Below are 23,222 nucleotides of genomic sequence, written 5' to 3'. Positions count from 1 at the left end.
TCTGTGATATCTTTGGAGTAAATACTCCTGGGAGAATTCTGCACCAAAAATTAAAAAAAATCTGTGCACAATATTTTAAAATTCTGCAAATTTTATTTGTCAAAATAACACTATATAATCACGCCAGTTTATTTTGGTAATTTATTTCAAAATATCTGTCAGCAAGTATACCTGTAACAATAAGACACACACAAAAATTCCCCCAGGAGTAGAGAGTTAAAGAAACCCCATATGACAACTTCGTTCCTGCTTCGCCCCCTCCCACCCAGCCAGGGGGGAAAACACACACACCTCCTTCCTTTCCCCCCAGAGCCCAGACACTCAGACCACCTCCCCCCGCAGAGGCCAGCTGCATGGTCCCCCTGCCCCAGACATTCATGGACCCTACTCTCCTAGAGCCTAGGGATCCAGAAGAAGAAACAGCCTGATGCTGGGTCCCGGGCTTGCACAGAGCTTCCTGCACACCCCCACTTCCTTCCTTCCTTCCTTCAGGGTGTGCTGGGAACTGCAACTGCTGGGAAGCCTCCAGTTCCTGCCCCTCCCCCTGTCTTCTTCTATTTAGGAGCTGGGCTTTCCCTGGTCCAGCAGCCCCTAGTAGCAACCAACATCTCTGTAGCCCATTTCTGGGGGGGGAGGAATAATTTCTGCATGCACATTAATGTCTGCAAAATTCTGCATTGCACAATGGCGCAGAATTCTCCCAGGAATAAGTAAAGTATAACTTGGATGTCAGGGACCCAGCTCCTCCAGGATTCTGTAACCTGTCTGTTCCTAACCCAGAGACACATGACCATGCCATGCCCAGTTCTCTCCTAACATTGCAACCTGTCTGTCCCTAACCAACACCACCTATGCGAGTGAAACCAGGCAACCACTACCCTCTTGAATAAACTCACACAGAACAATGATAAAAGACAGAAACACCCCATCACCCATGGGCTAACACTTATCTCACCTCTCCAGCCGCATCCTCAAAGGAAACCTGCACACCACTTCCAAAAGGCAAATCTAGGAACTTAAATTCATAACTCTGTTGGACACTAAAAACCATGAACTCAAGCAAGACAGAGGTTTCATGGCTCATTACCACAATTTGCAACACACACCTGCCTGCTAACCCTCAATGGCCCTGGTGGCCCACTTCAACCCCCTTTGCAGAACAAACTAACCCTTACCACCTGCTCCATTTCCTTGCCACCTCCTACCATACATGTTATGCCTGATGCTTCACAATCTGCACCACCATGTATTTAGCTCAGACAGGCCGCGTTCCTTCCCCAGACCTGCAGATCAAACGCCTGTACCTGCCCCCAACTGAAGCTGGCCCAATAAAATACATCACCTCATCCCCCTTGTCTCTCCCCTGGCCCAGCTCCCCCCCCAGCCCTGCGGCCTGGCCTGGCCCGGCCACCCCCACCACGCCCGGCTCCCCCTAGCCCCTTCCGAAGCGGCACCACTGCTGTTACTGCGGAGCCTGGGGAGGCTGCAAAGGTCCCCCCACTTTAACCCGGGGCGGGCGGAGGGCAGTGACGTCACGGCTGCCATGGCCGCGCCCGGCGGTGTCCCCACGTGGTAGAACGCGACGGGCCCCGCGGCGGGGAGCAGCAGCAGCAGGCGGTGACGGTGAGCGCCCGGTCGGTGTGGGTCGCGGGAGGCAGCTGGGTAGCGGCTTAGGACACGGCCGGTGGCAGCCGCTCCTGCTTCGACCTGCCTGCGGCGTTCCGGGGGCGGGGAGAAGGGAGCGGCCGCAGAGGCCTGAGGGTGTCCGGCCTGGCGGGGACGCCGGGGCCCCGGGGGAAGCCCAGCCCAGCCCGCCCCGGCAGGCGGGTGTAAAGGGCAGCCCTACTCCCTTCCCGGCGGCCGGGCTCGCGGGCACGGTCTAGCTCGCGCCGCGAGGGGGCCGTTCACTCTGCCCCTTACGCCGCCGCCCCTCCCCCTTGTGGGCCTGCTCGCGTTCGGCTTCTGCCGAGGGGCCCGTCTCGGGGGCCCAGCCCCCATCGCCGAGAGGGGACGACCCACCGCTCGCACTCAGGCCGGGGGCGCTACGCTGCTGCTGTCCGGCGCCCCTGAGAAGCAGCCTGAGTGGCCACCGTAAGTAGCGACTTCTCCCTGGCGGCAGATCAGCGCGTGGGCCGGGGCAGGCCTGCAATGCTGTGCTGGTTTTACCAGGAGGCCTTGTGGCACCTTCGAAACTAACAAATTTATTTGGGCATAAGCTTTCGTGGGCTAGAACCCACTTCATCAGATGCATGGAGTGGAAAATACAGGAGCAGGTATAAATACATGAAAGGATGGGATTTGCCTTATGAAGTGTGAGCTCAGTCTAATGGGACAGTTCAATTGACAGCAGGATACCAAGGGAGAAAAAATAACTTATGAAGTGGTAATGAGAGTGGCCCATTTCAGACAGTTGACAAGAAGGTGTGAGTAACAGTAGGGGGAAATTAGGTTTAGGTTTTGTAATGACCCAACCATTCCCAGTCTTTATTCAGGCCTAATCTGATGGTGTCCAGTTTGCAAATTAATTCCATTTCTGCAGTTTCACGTTGGAGTCTATTTTTGAAGGGTTTTTGTTGAAGAATTGCCACTTTCAGGTCTGTTATTGAGTGACCAGGGAGATTGAAGTGTTATCCTACTGCGTTTTGAATGTTATAATTCCTGATGTCACATTTGTGTCCATTTATTCTTTTGCGTAGAGACAGTCCAGTTTGGCCAATGTACATGGCAGAGGGGCATTGTTGGCACAAGATGGCATATATCACATTGGTAGATGTGAAAGTGAACAAGCCCCTGATGGTGTGGCTGGTGTGGTTAGGCCCTATGATGGTATCCCTTGAATAGATATGTGGACAGAGTTGGCATCAGGGTGGCTGGGTCATTACAAAACCTAAACCTAATTTCCCCAATACTAATTTCCCCCTACTGTTACTCACACCTTCTTGTCAACTGTCTGAAATGGGCCACTCTCATTACCACTTCATAAGTTATTTTTTCTCCCTTGGTATCCTGCTGTCAATTGAACTGTCCCATTAGACTGACCTCACACTTCATAAGGCAAATCACATCTTTTCCTGTATTTATACCTGCTCCTGTATTTTCCACTCCGTGCATCTGATGAAGTGGGTCCTAGCCCATGAAAGCTTATGCCCAAATAAATTTGTTAGTCTCTAAGGTGCCACAAGGGCTCGTTGTTTTTGCTGATACAGGCTAACACAGCTACTAGTCTGAAACCTGTCCTGTTTTTGTCTACAGCCAATCCTTCCACCTGTACAGCGGTGTGGCAGTAGATACAGGTAAAGGGATACAACCCCATCGTGTGAACACTTTTATACGGGGGCATCCACACCAGGGGCTGTGACACTTCCTAAGATGATATAGTTCAGTGATTCTCAAACTTTTGTACTGGTGACCCCTTTCACATAGCTAGCCTCAGACTATGACCCCCCCAATAAATTAAAAACAGTTTGAAGGACATAAATCCACACTGTGTAGAGGTCAAAGCATAGGGGTTTATTACACACAGCGCTGGCGGAGTGTCACCTTGCTTATTAGGCTCAGAGACACTGTCGGTCAATTGATTACAATGGAATATAGAGATTTACCCTGGGCAGGGGAGAGTAATGGGGTAGGCAGTTCCACGCCCAAGGATAGGTTTTGCAGCAAGACAAGATAGCACAGTAGCCAATGGTTAAAAAGGTTACATAATGTCTCCACCCATGGTCTCAAGTTAGCATTTAATTAATCCTTTGATAAAATGTTATTAGTATAAAATATATATGTTGAATTCTGATTTGGGGTCCATAGGAATGGAGCAACTCCTTTTGATTGTCCAACAGATACATTCCTAGGGGTTAAAGCAAAGAAACAGTGAAAGGATATGGTAATACAGATTGTCTCCTTTATGTCTTAAGGCAGGGCATTGGGCCCTTGGAAGAGAGGTGGAAGGATGCCATATCATTATAGTGATGTGCCAATTTTCATAAATTCAAGGTTGGATCTGTGGGAAGACTGTTTTCCCTTCAGGAGAAACACAGTAGGAACAGGGATCCTTTGTTCAATTTGAAACATTGGATGAAACATAATTATTCAGTTATTGCTTCAACATCTGGCATTTCTACTGACCAAGCATATCTTAGCAAAAGCAATGTTGTCTTGTTTATTCTGCTCTCTCTTAGCTGATCACTATTAGCTAGGCCTCTGGTCTCTTAACCAAACTCTGGACTTTGGGTCTGGAAAAGAGCTGGCACAGTCCATATACCAGGTTGTTATATAAAATGCACATTGATTTTAACCCTTCACAGTTTTTTATATATTTAACACCATTATAAATGCTGGAGGCAAAGCAGGGTTTGGGGTGGAGGCTGACAGCTCGCGACCCCCCAGGTAATAACCTCATGACCCCCTGAGGGGTCCTAACCCCCAGTTTGAGAACTCCTGATATAGTTAAAACAGGACAAAGGCCGTGCTCAGATCAGCCCTGTGGGAAGATACCAACAGCAGGTGGCTACCTCTAATTCTTCCCAGTGCTTCCTTCCACCTGCTAGCTTCCCAGATCGTTATGCCTTTCTAGCCCCTAAATAAAAGCATTACCCAGTGACTTTTCACATTCCAAAGCCATTCTTCATCACCTAAGTGATCTAACCCACATACAATATAGTTGAACTTAGCATTTAACTGGTACACACTTTCTAATAATATAATGGTGCAGTAGTTGCCCTCCAGGTCAAGAAGTTGAGGGTCAAACTTTCAAAACCAGCAATAAAACTTAAGCACATACACAAGGGGAAACTGCTCACATAAGTACTTATTTTGTAGTGTGTGGGGGGTAGTTTCTGAGGGTTGGAGAAGGGAAGGGAAGGAATCCTCCACACATTATGCAGCTCCCATTTCAATAACTAGATTCAGTTGCCCTGTGCTCAGAATACCCCCACCCATCTTGCTAAAGGAAAGGCAGCTCCTCAGAGGAACTGGAAGGGATGGGTACAGGATTCTCTCTTTGAAGTAGAGCACAGTGTCCTGCCCATTATGCTATTTTAGTGAGAGAAATCACTTTTTCAAGGGGACATAAACAATTCAAATGGTTAACTGTGATCATATATGAGCCTACCGCAAATAAACAGCATTCTGGTAAAAAGGGATGTTATCTATGAAACGGCAATAGAGGAACCCCAATATCAGGCTGCAGCCTACTTTCCATTTTGTGTCACCCTCAGAAGAGTTTTCAACACTGAATTCTAAAAATGTCAGATTAATAAAAAGCAGCACAACAGAAGCTGGTTTGAGCATCTGGCGTCAGGGCTTTGATATTGCTTAGGTGTCTCATCCATTTTTCAATAGGAGCCTGACAAATCATTTTAAACAGACCTGTCATTTCAAATGCAATAGGTAATTAAAATTCATTTGTCGAATAGCTGTGTGAGCTTAGAGTTACAAGTGTTTTTAAAAGTGCAGAAACAAAACAGAATCCCAATCCAGCACCATGAAAGTCAGTCAATAAGGCTAATAGGCTAGAATCCAGAGACAAACTGCAGTTATCTGCAACAGACAGCTTATCGGATTTACACAAATGCATTCCAGTGTTTATGAGTGTGTTAACTTGACTGTCACTGTTTTTTTCTGGTGGTTTACAATGGTTTATTTTCCAATTTTTTTTAGATAATCATGAAGACAAAAAAAGGAAATAAGTTTAAGACTTCCTTTAAATTGAAACAAAAGGGTATCAAAGTAGTAGGAAAATGGAAACCCATAGAAATTGACCCAAATCTGTTTGCTGATGAGCAGCTTGGAGATTTAGTGTGTTTTGAGGAGCTTACAGATTATAAATTGGTGAATTCTTCCAAAATTGGAAAAGAAAAAGGAAAGAGAAAATCTGATAGTGTTTCTGAAGAGGAGGAGGAAGATTCTACCTCCCAGAAAAAAAAGAGAAAGAAAGACAAAGAGCTGGGAACCAGGGCAAGTAAAAATTATAATCTTAAAGTGGAGCAAGATGTAATTGATCAAGAGGACAAGCCTAAAGACACCACCAAGTTGTTTGGTTATGAGGAAGATGAATATGAATCAGGAGGCACCACAACCACAGAAAAAACTTTGAAGAAAAAGAAAAAAAAGAAAGTGAAAAACAAAGTGTTTCCACCTGAGAGAGCTCCTCTACCAGCAAAGTCTTCTAAAAAGGTTAAAAATTGGACTACAGGAGTTCTGTCTGCCTCATTTGATCAAAAAGCAGATGTGTCTGCGTGGAAAGACCTCTTCGTTCCTAAGCCGGTTCTGCAGGCCTTGAGCTATCTAGGATTTAGTGCTCCAACTCCTATTCAAGCATTAGCCCTGCCTTCTGCAATCAGAGATAATATGGATGTTCTTGGTGCTGCAGAAACAGGTACAAATCCATGTTGTTAGCACGTTGAATCTCCCATTCTCCCTTTTAAAACATGCAGTGTATTGTCATAATTGCAGTAAGTGTGAAGAGCATATAAGCTTTAGCACATCCAATGGGTGTGTTTACTATGCATAGTTATGATGTAGAAAAGATTAAATGTAGTGCATTTGTGTCACATACTATGCCTATTCACAAGTACTACATGCAAAGCTTTAAATCCTCCACTTCTTCCCCATCCATGCTTATCAACAAGTCTTATTTTGAATTATTCTTAAAGAGTAAGCCATAATTACACACCCACAATCCAATTGAAACCAATGGGGTTGCAAAGGTGTAAATGAGAGCAGAATTTGTCCCTGACGAACACTGTCTTTGCTGTAGCAAAAACAGCCAGTAGTACTTCCAGTCTAGTTATCCCATTCCCAGTGTTGACCTATACATATTGGTATATATTGGGTCTGGTGTATTGTGCATGGAGTAGGAATTTGCTTGCCTCTGAAGCATCTAGTATGCTAAGGTTGGGCCTCAGGGAAGAAAGGGATTGATGAGACACTGATCTGTTTCCCTTACCGGCAGCAGCATAAAGGGAACTAGTAGGGATTGCATAGCCAGGTATATCCACAGGGAGATCAGCTATGGGGAGTTCTGGGGCACAGAATTATCAGACACATAAATGAACATGACTTGTTGGAGAAGAGTCAACATGTTTTTTGTAAAGGGAAATCATGCCTCACCAATCTACTAGGATACTTTGAGGGGGTCAACAAGCATGTGGACCAGGGGGGTACAGTGGATATAGTGTACTTAGATTTTCAGAAAGCCTTTGACAAGGTCCCTCACCAAAGGCTCTTAAGCAAAGTCAGCTGTCATGGGATAAGACGGAAGGTCCTCTCCAGGATCAGTAACTGGTTAAAAGATAGGAAACAAAGGGTAGGAATAAATGGTCAGTTTTCAGAATGGAGAGAGGTAAATAGTGGTGTCCCCCAGGGGTCTATACTGGGTCCATTACTATTCAACATATTCATAAATGATCTGGAAAAAGGTGTAAACAGTGAGGTGGCAACATTTGCAGATGATAGAAAACTACTCAAGATAGTTAAGTGCCAGGCAGACTGCAAAGAGCTACAAAAGGATCTCTCAAAACTGGGCAACAAAATGGCAGATGAAATGCAATGTTGATAAATGCAAAATAATGCATGTTGGAAAACATAATCCCAACTATACATATAAAATGTTGGGGTCTAAATGAGCTGTTACCACTCAAGAAAGAAGTCTTGGAGTCATTGCTCCAAGTTTCAGGATAGTTCTCTGAAAACATCCACTCAGTGTGCAGTGGCAGTCAAAAAGCTAATAGAATGTTGATAATCATTAGGAAAGGGATAGATAATAAGACAGAGAATATCACATTGCCTGTATAAAAATCCATGGTATGTCCACATCTTGAATATTGCATGCAGATGTTGTCACCCCATCTCAAAAAAGATATATTGGAATTGGAAAAGGTACAGAAAAAGAGCAACCAACATTATTAGGGGTATAGAACAGCTTCTATATGAACAGAGATTAATAAGACTGGGATTTTTCATCTTGGAAAAGCGACGACTAAAGGGGGGATATGATAGAGGTCTGTAAAATCATGACTGGTGTGAAGAAAGTAAATAAGGAAGTGTTATTTACTCCTCATAACACAAGAACTAGGGGTCACCAAATGAAATTAATAGGCAGCAGGTTTAAAACAAATAAAATGAAGTATTTCTTCACACAACGCACAGTCAACCTGTGGAACTCTTTGCCAGAAGATTTTGTGAAGGCGAAGACTATAACACGGTTCAAAAAAAAAAAAAAAAGTTTCTTTTAATGGGGTCGCCGGTAGACTCGCTGGGGCCCGGGGCAGAAAGTTGAAGCCAGAGCCCTGCCGTGCAGGGGTGAAACAGAAGAGTGAGGGCATCAGCCCTGGGCAGTGGGGCTGAAACCAAAGCCCGAGCAATTTAGCTTTGCGGGGCCCCAGGCGGTTGCCCTGCTTGCTAGCGATGGCCCTGATTCTAGACTCTAAAATCTAGAGTAACACAGGGCACTGGGGTCCTTTAGTAATTTTTGTTGTCATAAGGGGGTTGCAGTCTCTAAACTACCACTCACCACTCGTAACCTACTACAGGAATATGATGCTAAGCCACTAGTCCCCAGGATGTTTCCTTAGGAGAAAAGGAAAATTGACAAGGACCTAATTGTAAATTTCACTTTGCTGCTGGCAGACAATACAGAGAGGGCCATGTAGAAGGGGAGATGAATCACAAAAAGATATGAGAAAGAGACTGGTCACACAACAGGAAAGGGAAGGGGGTAAATCAGACAGTGACTAGATAATATATATTGAGTCCAGATGAACAGTTTTGTTTAATCTCTTTGGTCCCCTAAAGAGATTCAGTGTTTGGCCAAAGCATCCCCTAGAAGACCTTTACATATCAGATACTATTAAGGTTTGCTGCCCCAGGCTATAAATGAATCTACAGTAGACCCCTGAAATTACATTTAATGGAGCACTTTTCCATCTTCCCCCTTTAATTTGTGCTCTGTGTTAAGTCAAGTGATTGGTCTTTTTATTACAAAAAGTGAAATAATGGTTACACTTAGTTTCTCAGTTAATAAGCAAAATCATGTAATGAAAAAAATATAAATTAATACTTTAAATAGCTTTCAGTTTGTCCTTGGCCTCATTTGCTATTCCTTTATTTGGAGAACATTGATCAGAGCAGTCAATTAGGGCATGGTATTCTCCTTTAGGGTATACGGTTCTTTAAAAAGACTTTGGCTGCTATTGCAATTTTTTAAAACTACTTTCCTAGCAAATGTATATTTTGCCTGCCCATCTGGGGCTTGGAAAAATACCTGCTCCATCCAGAAAATATCTGCTTGAGGTCACTATAATAGGCATTTAAAGCAAGGTGCTGTGGCTTGGCTTCTAATTTCATAGAATCAAAAATGTGCACTTATACCATAGAAATAAATAAGAGTAATTTTTTATTTACTTTAGTAACTGCAGTTGGCTGCTGCTCCTTTGCAAACAGTTGTAATGCTTGTGTTTCTGTCTTGTTGTTTGGTGTTTTTAGGAAGTGGGAAAACACTCGCGTTTGCAATTCCAATGATCCACTCTGTGCTACGGTGGCAAGAATCAAAAAGCAGAAGTGACAATGCCACTGAAGAGCCTCTCTGTGATGGTGAAGACAAACCAGGATGGGAAAGTGATAATGAAACAAACCCTAAGCATCTAAACCCTAAGCAGGATGAAGATAGTGGGGGTGATGATGACGTAGATGAATCTTGCACAATAGGTTGCGTGAAGGTGCTGGAAAATGTAGAATTTGATTTTGATGCCAACAAACATGCTGCTGACTTGAATAAAAACCGGCCTCTTTTAGGGCTGGTGCTGACTCCCACAAGGGAACTAGCGGTACAAGTAAAACATCATATTGATGCCGTGGCCAAATTTACAGGTAGGAGAGACAGAGGCAAGAGAGCTGGGGTCTGTTCCTGCCTTTGCTACTGACTCTGTGTGCCTCAGTTTCCTCTTCATAAAATGGAGATACTTCCTATTTCTTGGAAGGGGTGTTAGGAAGCTTAATGCATGAATGTTTGACATGTGATTTGAGATTCTTGGATGGGAAGCACTGTAGAAGTGCAAAGTTACCATTATTGTGTTGCCTAAAGCTGTGCACTATAACTTCCACCTACAAATGTTTACTGTCACTGTTGACTTAGAAATACAAAATCTGCACTAAAATCAGTGGTCACATGGCCACAGATACCCAAGTACCACTTTCTGATGATGTGGGTTAAATATATCAACATGGAAATTATATAGATTTTTAAGGCCTGAAGGAACCATTAGATCATCTAGTTTGACTCCTGTATAACACACACTGTAGATTTTCACCCAGTTACCTCCTGCTTTGAGCCCAATAATTTGTTTGACTAAAGCATATTATAAACCTCCTCATCTCCTTTACATATTAGAAGCCCATGCAACTCTTACGTGAATGAGTTGAGGTAAGATAGGGAGACTCAAGTAGCAAAAATTACCTCTCCTTCCTGATATTAATTATTATGTATTCATTAGAGTAATACTGCTATTCCTTTGGCCTCTTATACCTCTTGCTGTGTAACTGAAAGGAAGGCTAATTTTAACTCTTATCCTTAAAACACCACATCGATTTGCAGAAATACAGTTCTGTTAAAAGCTACTGCAGCTTTGCACCCCAGTGAGAGACAGTTGCTATGTAGTCAGAGTAGACTGGGGTTTTTAACAACCACTGTGTGCTGCTGCTGCAACAGCATTTGGAGGCAGGAAGGAAAATCCCTCCCAGTGTTGTCCGTCCCCGTCACCCTAAACTGACTTTGAGCAAACCTTCATATGCTTTAGTTGTCAACAACTTCCACTGGCTGGTTGCTAAAATGGGCAGTTCATAATCCAAGTGCAAGACATGCCTTCCTCAACTTTATTCATTGTGTGCAGACCTCCTGACCGTGTAAGGGACTGCTTACCCATTAGATACATTAACATATTATCTAATTCTGAGTGGAAGAATGTCAAAGCTTAGACCCTGAGGGAGAGTGGTGGGTTGCCTTCCTACGTGGGCATTCGGAACCTGAAGAAAACGTGCATTAACTATCTAGTATATAAATAATCATTCCTGCTGTTTGAAGGCAAGGGCAATTCAAGAGGTATCGTTTTACTTTTAGCCTAACTCGCATTTCACTGTAATGCTGACCATATGCTTAATGTTGTACAGAGAAGAGGAAGAGACAGTTCCTGACTAAATGAACTTAGTCTACATAAAGACTTCTTAAATGATTTCCCAAAGCTGCAATATAGTATGGAATATATCCATTTTCCTTCCTAAAATGTGGAGAATATAACTAAAGTAAACTAATCCTCCATGGTCTTTACATCATGCGATCTTCTATGTTCTAGGCATTAAAACTGCAATTCTGGTCGGTGGAATGGCTGCTCAGAAACAGGAACGAGTATTGAATCAGAAGCCAGAAATTGTAATTGCAACCCCAGGTCGTTTATGGGAGCTAATTAAAGAGAAACACCCACATCTCTCAAATCTCCGGCAGCTCAGGTAAAGGTGGCTTTTAGTCTAACTGCTCAGAATTAATATCCTTGGGAAAGACTATCCAGTATCACCAGACATGCTTAATTACTTACTGATTAACTAATATTGACTGTGCAGGAGCACTTATGTCTTTGCTAGAAGTTCTCATTAAAGTTCATATTCATTACACTGAGAGTGGGGGATGTCAACCGCATTACCAAAAACTGAATTGTTGCCTTTGAACTTTGACCTTTCAGAGAGAGGAACAGAAACAGCTGCTGTAATTACCAGTGCATGCCTAGCCTCCTTTATGTTTTACATGGGGAAAAGCAAGAAAGGTTCTTTTGAAGTGTATCAGATTTCTATTTATCTAAAGTAACCACTGTGCTTACTGTACCTGTCTTGTGTCCAACAGGTGCCTTGTGATTGATGAAGCAGACCGAATGGTTGAAAGGGGACATTTCTTAGAACTCTCTCAGTTGCTGGAAATGTTAAATGATTCACAATATAATCCTCGACGTCAGACTTTTGTGTTTTCTGCCACCCTGACTTTGGTCCATCAGGCTCCCACAAGAGTTTTACAAAAGAAATATGCTAAAAAAATAGACCAAAAGACCAAACTGGAAATGCTAATGGAAAAAGTGGGGATAAGGGGAAAACCTAAAGTGATAGACTTAACAAGAAAAGAGACCACTGTAGAGACTCTGACCGAAACCAGGATCCACTGTGACATGGATGACAAAGACTATTACCTCTATTATTTTTTGCTTCAGTACCCAGGAAGAACCATGGTCTTTGCAAACAGTATAGACTGCATAAAACGCCTGAGTGCACTCCTCACAATCCTGGATTGTAACCCCCTGCCTCTGCATGCAAACATGCACCAGAAGCAAAGGTTAAAAAACCTGGAAAGGTTTGCTGAGCGAGAGAAGTAAGTTGATCTGTTGTGGGAAAACTGTGCATGAAAAGGAAAAACGGTTGACTACGGGAGGAGAGTGGGGGGGAGATGACAAATGGTTCAGGTGATTGGCTGTAGGACACAGCTCTTGACAACTTCTAGGTCACCAGTTCAAATCTAATCCAGGCTGGTAATAACTGAAAATTGTTACCATCTGCTGGCTGTTCAGTGGCCTTTGTGATATGATGTGGTGGTCTCAGTTCATCTCGTGGCGCATAAGGGTCCATAACAACAAAACGCCTACATAGCTGGAATTGATTGGCACCCTGATTGACCAACTCAGGCAGAGAAGCCAAAGATTAAATTGCACATGAAGACGTTGAGGCAGGAGCTGTGCGGGGAAGCTCACATTGCTACTGCCCAAATTGACCTATTCTGTGCACAAGTTGATGGCCTCTGTCTCCAGGGTTTGTAACTGAGCACCTTTCGCTAGTACAAAATTCACACTTGTGTGTGTGTGTATTTTCAGTTAAACTTTTGATAAAACATCCCTTCTGCAGAACATTTTATCAATCCTATCCTTGGTTTATGACAGACCGAGTAGAGTTTCATAGATTGTTAAAGCCAAAAGGGACCATTAGATCATCTAGTCTCACCTGTATAGCAATGGTCAAGGAATTTCACCCAGCTATCCCCCTGTATTGAGCCCTATAACTATAAGCTATGCAATGCATTGTCATAAAACAGCTTTTGTTAAAATCGTAGCCGGTTCCTACTGAGAATGCTTGTGAATGATTTTTCAGTTGCCTGCAGAGTTAAAAACAAAAACAAAACACAGTTATCACCAATCCTTACAGAGGCCCTAGCCCTTGTTATGGATTATTTACATGCGACATAGCTTGCTTGAAAATGCATCTGTTTGACATAATTGCATGAAAAAAATCTAGTGGTCAGAATACAAAATACTGTATTTCCCCCCCCACCCTCTTATAGTTCAGAACTGGCTAAATGCAGTTTCCTCAAATGCAATTCAGTATAAGAATTTTCAGTCCAAAAGGAATTATGTTCAGAAAATTCAGTGTGTTTGAACACAGAGGCCTATAATGGAGGAATAGTTTTGCAACCTGCATTGCAGTGTTCCTACCAGCAAAAGCTGTCATAGCCAGATCATGTACCTTTTCAAAAGAATCAGCATTATTAGTAGTAAAATCATATTAAATTAATGAGACGTTTAAATCTAGACTGGACAAAGCACTGCAAAACGTTTTGTAGGGGGAGCAGACTTGCGCTGCCAGGAAGTTGGATTAGATGATCAAATAGGTCTTTTCACACTGACTTCTGTTAAATAGGAAGAGAATAAAAGAATAGCGAGGCACAATTTTGCTAGGATTGAAGTTAATGGCTGCTTTGCCTCATTGGGAGCAGTATCTGGTCCACAGTCAGTAACAATTACATTATTTCTTTTCCTTTCAATATTTCACATTTCAAGATTGCCCTAGATCAGGTGTTTAGGTGTCAATTTCTTGACTTCCAAATAGATGGCATATTCCTAGCAGATGTTATAAAATGAGCATGCTTTTCAAACTCTTTTGGAAAAATTCTGGGTCACTCACACTGCGTGTTTACTGGCATCTGGTTTATATTACAGGTTTATGTTTAATGAATAGCATGTATCCCCACTTTCTCTATTTCAGCTGTGTCCTTTTGACAACAGATGTTGCAGCTCGTGGTCTGGATATTCCTAACGTGCAGCATGTCATCCATTACCAGGTTATAAAAATCTTTTGAAGCTTCTATTGCCTGCTTTTGAACCAAGGTCTCATTGATCTAAAACCTGGCTACAATATAAAACAGTGCTTCTCAGTCCCTAGTAAAGAAGTATAGAAATGAAGGCTCAAGTATTTAATGCTTCTATAGCCGTCTGCATCTAAGGATCTCAAAATGCTTTACAAAAATAAATTATGCCCATTGCTAGAGTGACCATCACTAGTGTCAGGGTGCAATTTACAGACAGTTTTGTGTACAAGAAGTTACCTGTATGGTTATGGCTCTTCTCACTTTCCTATTTACATGCTGAACTTGGGCATCAGGGTCCCACTCCAGAGGAGTCAGATGACCCCTCCTCATAACATGTCTGAGGTTGGGTATAATTTCTCCTTGCTTTGTGCATAGGGAAACAGGCTCAGGGAATAGGAGTGATTCACCAAAAGTTGCGCAAGCTGTCACTGGCAGAGCTGGGTCTAGAACATGTCCCTGGAATCCCACCTCTGTGCCTTAATCACTTCCTTTCTTTGTTAACAACGTTCATGTTACGAAAGCAATTTATGAGACACCTGCTTGTCATCTCTGGGTCCGAGTGTTGCAAGCATTTCCTTACCTTTCATATACACTTTTTGATTTATTGAAGCCTTTTAACCATAGAATTTTTGCAGGTTCCACGCACATCTGAGATTTATGTGCACAGAAGCGGCAGAACAGCTCGAGCTGCCAACGAAGGCCTTAGCTTGCTGTTGATCGGCCCTGATGATATGATAAATTTTAGGAAGATTTATAAGACATTGGAGAAAAATGAAGAGCTTCCATTTTTCCCAGTTGAAACAAAATGCATGTTTGCTATCAAGGTAAAAAACACATTTTTAATACAAGTGATTGCTCATGTATTATATTTAATGAAACACTCTTCACATTTTATTAAGATTACAGAGTAAGTCTGAGCTTCAAAAGGTGAATTGAAAACAAAATTAATCAACTTTCACCTTCAATAGCAATGTGCTGAATGCTTCTATTAGCCAAGGAAGGCATCCTAATGCTAAGGAAGGGATTCAAACATACAGATTTTTTAAAATGTTCATTGTTTAATAATTCTTTGTAGTTATGTATAATTTCTCATATATAGATCCTGAAATGCTTTACAGAGGTGAGCATGTATCATTATCCCTCTTTTATGGATGGGGAAACTGAGGCAGCAGTAAATTAAGTGATTTATTCAAAATCCTACAGTGAGTTAGTAGTAGGAAATGGAACTTGGGCTTCCTGTATCCCAGTACTGGGATCAATCTGCTAGACCATATCTACCCCTTTTATGTCCCACAACATCCAGCCCTTCCACATCTGAGGTCATCCTCTGCTATGATATCCCAGTACAGACCATGCTGGCAAATGTTAATCTATCACTGAACCCTGGATAAATGCCATTTTTGAGCAGTTGTTTGTGTTACACAAAACTTATGTTGTTGTTCAGTATCTTGAAGGGTGGAATAATAAATAATGGCAAGGTTTTGCAAAACAATAAAAAAAAAAATTTTTTTCACCACACCTTTTGTCCTTAAGCATTGGTGGTTTCATACTCCATCAGGATTCTCTAGTAGTTGTGATGGCACAAGAATAATGCTGGTCTGTCACATTGGTGTGACAGCTGGCCGGCAGTGGAGGGGCTGAACTTTGTACAACCCAAAAGAATAGGAGAAAAAAAGCAGCAATTTTTCAGTTAATATGGTGAATGCCCCTCCTATCCTGTCATATACACCACTAGGACTAGGCACATGGGCCAGCCCAACAGCTAGAGTAGTACTGCTCTCATGGGAGACCCAGGAACTTCCACATATTACAAGCTACCTGCAGGTTGGGTTGCTAGATGCAAGCTTTCTCCTTTAAAAAGTGTCCAGAAAACATCAGTTCTCTCAAAACCTCTCTTATTACTAGTGAGGCAAAACCATTCTTGTCTCAAGAGTTTTTCTTTGGTGTGTGGCTTCTGAAATGAGCTTGCTTCTGCTTTTCTTTCCAGAGTAATACTTAGCACTTATATAGCACTTCACAATCTGTAACCTACAGACTGCTGGGTGATAGGTATATCCACCATCTCTGTCTCCTCCACTCTTCCTCTTCTTTACCTGCATGGAATGTTTTTACTCATAAGTGCCAGTAGGCTTGAGTTGGAGTGTGTGCTATATTTCAAGCAATCATGGCCTCACCTATTGTGCCTAACCTGCCACTCACTACTGAGCATGATTGTTCTCATGATCTTATCTTTGAAAACTCATGACGATCGGGGGAGGTCCTGGATGACTGGAAAAAGGCTAATGTAGTGCCCATCTTTAAAAAAGGGAAGGAGGAGGATCCGGGGAACTACAGACCAGTCAGCCTCACCTCAGTCCCTGGAAAAATCATGGAGCAGGTCCTCAAGGAATCAATTCTGAAGCACTTAGAGGAGAGGCAAGTGACCAGGAACAGTTAGCATGGATTCACCAAGGGCAAGTCATGCCTGACTAACCTAATTGCCTTCTGTGAGGAGATAACGGACTCTGTGGATGAGGGGAAAGCAGTGGATGTGTTATTCCTTGACTTTAGCAAAGCTTTTGATACCGTCTCCCACAGTATTCTTGCTGGCAAGTTAAAGAAGTATGGCCTGGATGAATGGTGGATAGAAAGCTCGCTAGATCGTCTGGCTCAACGGGTAGTGATCAACGGCTCCATGTCTAGCTGGCAGCCAGTTTCAAGAAGAGTGCCCCAGGGGTCGGTCCTGGGGCTGGTTTTGTTCAATATCTTCATTAATAATCTGGAGGCTGGCGTGGACTGCACTCTCAGCAAGTTTGCAGATGACACTAAACTGGGAGGAGTGGTAGATACGCTGGAGGGTAGGGATAGGATACAGAGGAGCCTAGACAAATTAGAGGATTGGGCCAAAAGAAACCTGATGAGGTTCAACAAGGACAAGTGCAGAGTCCTGCACTTAGGACGGAAGAACCCCATGCACTGTTACAGACTAGGGACCCGAATGGCTAGGAAGCAGTTCTGCAGAAAAGGACCTAGGGGTTACAGTGGATGAGAAGCTGGATATGAGTCAACAGTGTGCCCTTGTTGCCAAGAAGGCTAACGGCATTTTGGGCTGTATAAATAGGGGCATTGCCAGCAGATCGAGGGATGTGATCATTCCCCTCTATTCGACATTGGTGAGGCCTCATCTGGAGTACTGTGTCCAGTTTTGGGCCCCACACTACAAGAAGGATGTGGAAAAATTGGAAAGAGTCCAGCGGCGGGCAACAAAAATGATTAGGGGTCTGGAGCACATGACTTATGAGGAGAGGCTGAGGGAACTGGGATTGTTTAGTCTGCAGAAGAGAAGAATGAGGGGGGATTTGATAGCTGCTTTCAACTACCTGAAAGGGGGTTCCAAAGAGGATGGATCTAGACTGTTCTCAGTGGTACCTGATGACAGAACAAGAAGTAATGGTCTCAAGTTGCAATTGGGGAGGTTTAGGTTGAATATTAGGAAAAACTTTTTCACTGGGAGAGTGGTGAAGCACTGGAATGGGTTACGTGTGGGGGGGGGGGGTGGAATGTCCTTCCTTAGAGGTTTTTAAGGTCAGGCTTGACAAAGCCCTGGCTGGGATGATTTAGTTGGGGATTGGTCCTGCTTTGAGCAGGGGGTTGGACTAGATGACCTCCTGAGGTCCCTTCCAACCCTGATATTCTATGATCGTGTATTTAAAGTGGTATGTTATGAGGTGAAATCAACTTATCTTGATTACCAAAATGAGTGTTTAAATGCTTGTTAAATTATGGAAGTGGAGGCCAGCAGGATGTCTGTGTAGTTTGGGAGAATTGCTCACCCCATATTAAATGTTATTCTGGTCCTGGTAACAGAGCTGGGACTGCCAGTGTTGGTTCTCATCATCTCTCCCATCGATATCTTCCACCTTTGACTTGAGATGGCTTCCCTTGAATTTCTTATCTTCAAGGGAGGCACTATTACCTACTGGATAGGGCACTGGACTGGGACTCAGGATACCAGTGTTCAATTCTCAGATCTGTTATTGGTCTGCTGGATGATCTTGGGCATGTCACTCTCCCCCCCCCCCCCCCGCCCCCATGCCTCAGTTTCCCCATCTGTCAAATTGGGATAATGATACTGACCTCCTTTGGAAAAACATTGGGATCTAAAGATGGGGGGGTGGGGAGGAAGAGGGACTGTCAGAATCTTATAAGCAATCCTAAACCTCTGGGCAGAACAGAGACTTGATAGGACCCTAGCAAACCACTAATAATGGAGGGACAAGTAGAGGACTCAAGAAGTTATATGGAAACGATAAAAAGCTATTTAAAGGTTCCTGTAATGAGCTGAGGACAAATGGTTGATTGCAATTAATTAATGATTTCAAGCTTAATTTTGCTTCTGTGATTTCATAAGTGTTCCAGCCCCTGATCACCCAGCAGTGCTGTTTGAGGCTGAGATACTGTGGCATCTTGCTATTCAGTATAGTTGGAGTAGTTCAATCAGCATGTCCCACACGCTGTATAGTCTTATGTGCAATCTCTACTGTCTGCAAGCTGGGGAAGGAATCTTATTGTTCTGTTACATTTTATTCAATAAGTGACAATTTTCCATCTATTCTTAGTTATGTAAGTGAATTGTAATATGTAATACCTGGGTCAGGAATTAAGGGCAAATGGACTTTTGATTTGTTCCCAACTTCTGAAGAGTGTCACTATATTCATGGCCCCACCCCTCCCTAAGATAGACTAAGAGTTAGTGTTGATTTGTGCATTACTTGAGAATTATGATTTTTGTTACCATAGTCAGTGCCTAGGGGTCTGAGTCATCTACCAAGCCCTCATTGTTCTAGACGTCATACAACCACCACATTGGTGACAGTAAATCACTTGTTGGAGACAAAGCCTATTTCATGAATTTCTCTGCTCATTTTTGTCCTTACCTTTGCAAGATTAGCACACTAACTGTGTTCCAACACATGCTGTCGAATGCTGATTCTACAGCCATCCCACGTTCCTCTGACGTACTGCTGTGCTTTTGTTGCAGGAGCGGGTGAATTTAGCAAGGCAGATTGAAAAGGTGGAATATTACAACAGCCGGGCAAAACAGCACAACTCTTGGTTCCAGCAAGCTGCGGAGGCTCTTGAAATTGATCTTGATGACGACGTCCTTATAGGCAAGTAGAACCGCTTGCAAGTATGCTTGGCTCACTGCCCTTCCTCTCCTCCCCCACCCCATCTCCCAAAGATACAACTCTGTGTCTAACATATGTCCAACTATACTAGAAGAAATATTTCAACCCTGAGGGGGGTGAAGGGGAGAGAGTGGGAGAGAGTGGGATAATGCCACTTAGAACTGTATTAACACTAATCCTCACAGCCCGTCTGTAAGGTGAGTAGATTGGGCAAATAACTTTCACAGATGGAAGCTGAGGTAGAGAGATGTGACACTTCTGACACATCACTGACAGGGTCTGGGCTAAGAAGTCAGGAGCTCCTGCCAGCCAGCTTAGCCTAATTGAACATGCTGTCCCAGCAGGTCCTGCAAGAGTTTCATCTGTTCTATGACAGTGTGATGGCTTCTGTGACCCTGTTACACCACCCTTCTGCCCCCCCCCCCCCATGGCTGTGTAGAATCTATTTCCTGCTCTTTCCGGTAATCAAGCAGCAGGATACAACTCTCCCTGTATATTGTATACAAGAGCACACCAGGACATGCCTGCATGTGGTGTGAATGGAGTGACCTGGGCCAAAGGCAGAATGCCTAGTTAAACCCCTACGAAGGGTAGTTATTTTACTATAATTAAGCTTAGTTAAAAATTGTGAGGTGGTTTTTGTGGAGGGGGGTGGGGAGGGAAGATACAGAAAATTGGGTTTCCCCTGAGAAAAATCATGGAAAGTGCCTGCTTTCTGTGGAGAACTTCCACTTCATCAGAAAACCCAAACACAGAAAGCTTAATGGTTTTTGACTGAAAATTTTCCGTTCTTTGATGGAAAGTTGAAATTTTCAGCAGGAAAAGTCCCATTTTGCTACCAGCTCTATTCACACAACTCTGTGCTGCTTTTGTCATTTTTTTTTTTTAAAACACCTTAAAATTAAAACCTTAAATTCATGTGTCTATTCTTGGATTTAATTTAAAAATCCCCATGTGGTGGTGGTTGATTTTGATTGACTTCTCCCCAGTCAATATGTTGCACTGTCAGCAGAATATCTTGGGCTTAAACTGATAGTAACATGAGTGTCACTACATAGTGAAATTTCTTAATTTTGTAGCATTTATTTAAATGGAGGGTTTCCCCTGTCCTCTAAAGGATGGATAGACATGACTAGTTACTTCCATACTGTTGTGTGAATGAACACTAAGCAGCCCTGTACCCAGCCCATTTAGGATGTCTAATTCGTGCCCTACTGTATGTTTTGACAATCTGAAAACATTGAGGCTTGAACTAGGTTTCAAAATGCCACATCTACTCTAAGTAGCTCTTGACTTTCCAGTTAAGCATTTCGTAATCATCATCCTGACTCATGGTAGTCAAGCATTTTTAGGTGTGAGCATTCCCTGGTGTTTTTCCCAGATCTTGCACTACACAAATTAAAACCTTCATCCCTTTTCTTAAATGAATTGCTATTTGTCCTCTGTAGACCAGATCATTTCGCTTCAGTTTAAATGGAAAGACTCTTTGCTAAATTTTACTCCAATGATAGTGTCTAATTCAGGCCTCTCACTGAATGATTTATCTAGGCTCCTTAGGTGATGGGCCTTCCTTACTGTAGTATTTGAGCACCTCATAATCTTTAATGTATTTCTACCCACAACACCCCTCTGATATATGCAAAATGGGGATGATTGGGAAGTGCTATTGTGCACATGGTGATTAAGTGACTTGCCTAAGGTCAGATAGGAAGTCTGTGGCAGAGCTAGGAACTGGACCCAGCACTCTCAAATCCTAGGCTAGCATCTTAACCACTTGAACCATCCTTCCTCCCATTATTCTGTTCATAGTTGGGCAGCCAATTGAAACTTAAACAATTCAGAAGTCAAGATTCTCTCCTCAAGGTCATTGGCTGGCTGGCACCCAAAATGGAGAGGTGGTGTGATAGTCCCCAAGCACAAATCCATGTAAAGCAGCATGCAAGTGGGGTGGCTATGTTAAGAGCCCTAAAGGGTGGGGGGGAGATAGAGGATTTGGATCTTTGTTTGCTATATTTAGAAATACAAAAGATTGTTTAAATATCATAATAAAAGCCCTTATTCTGTCTTTGGTTTGTCCCCCAAGGAGGACGATCGAATGAGCAAGAAGTGAGTCAGAAGCAAAAGATACTGAAGGGAATGAAAAAACACCTGAAACATTTGCTATCACAACCAGTATTTAAAGTCTTTCTGAAGACCAAATATCCAACACAATCTGGAAAGCTATTACTCCCTCATTCACCGGTGAGCAATTCAGAATCTGCTCTGAGCACTGTATCAAAACAACAAGCAAAGAGGAGGAAGAAAAAGAAATTAATTACAGATGAATTAGATAAATGATCGGTAGCGCCATGGGGTGTGGGAGAAAAGAAGGGCCATTTTTTCCTTAGAACTTGATTACATTAATGAATGACTGCTTATACAATGATAGAGAACAAGACACCTAGTACCATGTGGGTGGACATTCTAGACAAACAACTCCTACGTATTGTTGATTGTACGGGCACACTCTGGAAAATTAAGCTAAATGGCATTGGTAACATGAGAACTGCAGCTAGTTAATATGTCCTGACTGTCAAAAATCCTGTTCGCTGTATTCTTATTAACCTTTTCTTTTTAGCATGCTAATGAAAGATCACCTTTGTAAGAAGTTTGAATCAGTCTTTACCTACCTTATGAACAAAGTTATTGGGCTAAATTCATCTCAGGTGTAACTCCATTGACTTCAATGAATTTGGACTTTTATATTTTAAAAGAGCAGGGAGAGACTAAGGAGGGTTCTTGCTGTGGAGCTCTACCTTTGCTAAAATAGACCTGCTGTGAAGTTTGACCTTTGCAAGTGCCAGTGCAGTGAAATAAGAAAAAAATATAATATATATAGCGCTGTGTTGCCCATACACCAGCAGCTCTGGTTAACAGAATCAATCCCAGATTTCCATCTCCTTGGAGCTTTTCTATGGAGATTTAATTTCTCAGTTACCTCTGTTGGGTGTAATTTCACTAGTCTCTGTTGATGTGCTCTATATAATGTGCTACTGAGTTGGAATGGCAGCACGCTGGAACCAGTCTTATAAGAATTCTAATCCAGATTTAGCTTTCTAAGGAAGAAAAAAAAAAAAATATTTGCTACTCCTTGATTTGTTTATTTGATGTTCAGTCAGCTTGAAGATGTGTCAGCACCATGGACCCTTGTTTTTGTGAAAACGAGAGCATGTCATGGAAGAAATGGGCACTGAAGTATACATCAATAAAACACTGGTTTTAATAATATTTTAACTTGATTATTGGAAAAAATGGTTAAATATTAAGATCCCACATCACAAAGTGGGCTTCAATTAAATTACAAAATCCAAGAGCAGCTAACATTAATGCAGAGTTAAGATTGCTTGGTGGTACATCTCCCCCTTGCAGAATACAGCTGAGCAAAAGCTCAAGCTTCTGACAACCAGGAAATGCCCAATCAACCTTAGCTCTGCCCTCTCCAGCAATGCCTCCTTAACATACATCTTTACTCTGCCACCCCCCCTGCTTGCTAAAAACGTACAAGCTCTTCTTTTACAATCCATTCATTCTGACCTACAGGATTCCATCGAATACTATTAAAGGACAAAACCAAAAAAGACAGTTAAATCCTGCATGAGCAACATTCATTGCTTCAGCAGTGGGATGGTCTCATTGTGTCTCATCCTTTGGAGAGAAAGGAGCATGGGTGAGAAACCAGAGGGGCTCCGTGTGAGTTAGTGAGTTTTGAAGATGCATCTCTTTCTAGTAAATACAAGTGAGAGGGAGGTACTGTGGGAGAGTTTGTCAAGTGGAATTCTGAAGAGAAAAGTCAATCACTGCTGCTTGTGCCATTGTGTCTTGTTATTAGCATGATTTTGATCACATCCTCC

General features: G+C 42.8%; 1 protein-coding gene across 4 annotated transcripts; it reads left to right on the top strand.

Annotated features, from left to right (window-relative positions):
- The first annotated feature begins 1,531 nt into the window (after nt 1–1,531).
- Nucleotides 1,532–22,599, top strand: DDX24 (DEAD-box helicase 24). 4 transcript variants are annotated; one of them, XM_054027088.1, is made up of 10 exons: nt 1,532–1,623; nt 3,253–3,293; nt 5,656–6,373; nt 9,481–9,864; nt 11,343–11,496; nt 11,885–12,400; nt 14,062–14,137; nt 14,800–14,988; nt 19,185–19,314; nt 21,416–22,599. In XM_054027088.1, the coding sequence occupies exons 3-10, from the start codon at nt 5,662–5,664 to the stop codon at nt 21,667–21,669; spliced, it is 2,415 nt and encodes an 804-aa protein (XP_053883063.1). In that variant the 5' UTR covers nt 1,532–1,623; nt 3,253–3,293; nt 5,656–5,661; the 3' UTR covers nt 21,670–22,599. The 4 variants fall into 4 exon arrangements, with proteins under 4 accessions (XP_053883063.1, XP_053883066.1, XP_053883065.1 ...); XM_054027089.1 differs by lacking the exon at nt 1,532–1,623 and adding an exon at nt 1,772–2,091; XM_054027091.1 differs by lacking the exon at nt 3,253–3,293 and having other exon boundaries at nt 1,549–1,623.
- Nucleotides 22,600–23,222: the final 623 nt, after the last annotated feature.

This window comes from Malaclemys terrapin, chromosome 4 (assembly GCF_027887155.1).
Source record: "Malaclemys terrapin pileata isolate rMalTer1 chromosome 4, rMalTer1.hap1, whole genome shotgun sequence".
NCBI classification, from domain to species: domain Eukaryota; kingdom Metazoa; phylum Chordata; order Testudines; family Emydidae; genus Malaclemys; species Malaclemys terrapin.
The sequence above is the reverse complement of the archived record's forward strand: the minus strand, read 5'-3'. Positions and strand labels throughout refer to the sequence as shown.

Excerpts from the sequence above, each read along its gene's own strand:
- DDX24 (XM_054027088.1), top strand. The coding sequence starts at position 5,662 with ATGAAGACAAAAAAAGGAAATAAGTTTAAGACTTCCTTTAAATTGAAA. Across the intron at positions 11,497-11,884 it reads TCAAATCTCCGGCAGCTCAG|GTGCCTTGTGATTGATGAAG; the intron begins GTAAAGGTGGCT and ends TGTGTCCAACAG. Across the intron at positions 19,315-21,415 it reads TGATGACGACGTCCTTATAG|GAGGACGATCGAATGAGCAA; the intron begins GCAAGTAGAACC and ends TTGTCCCCCAAG.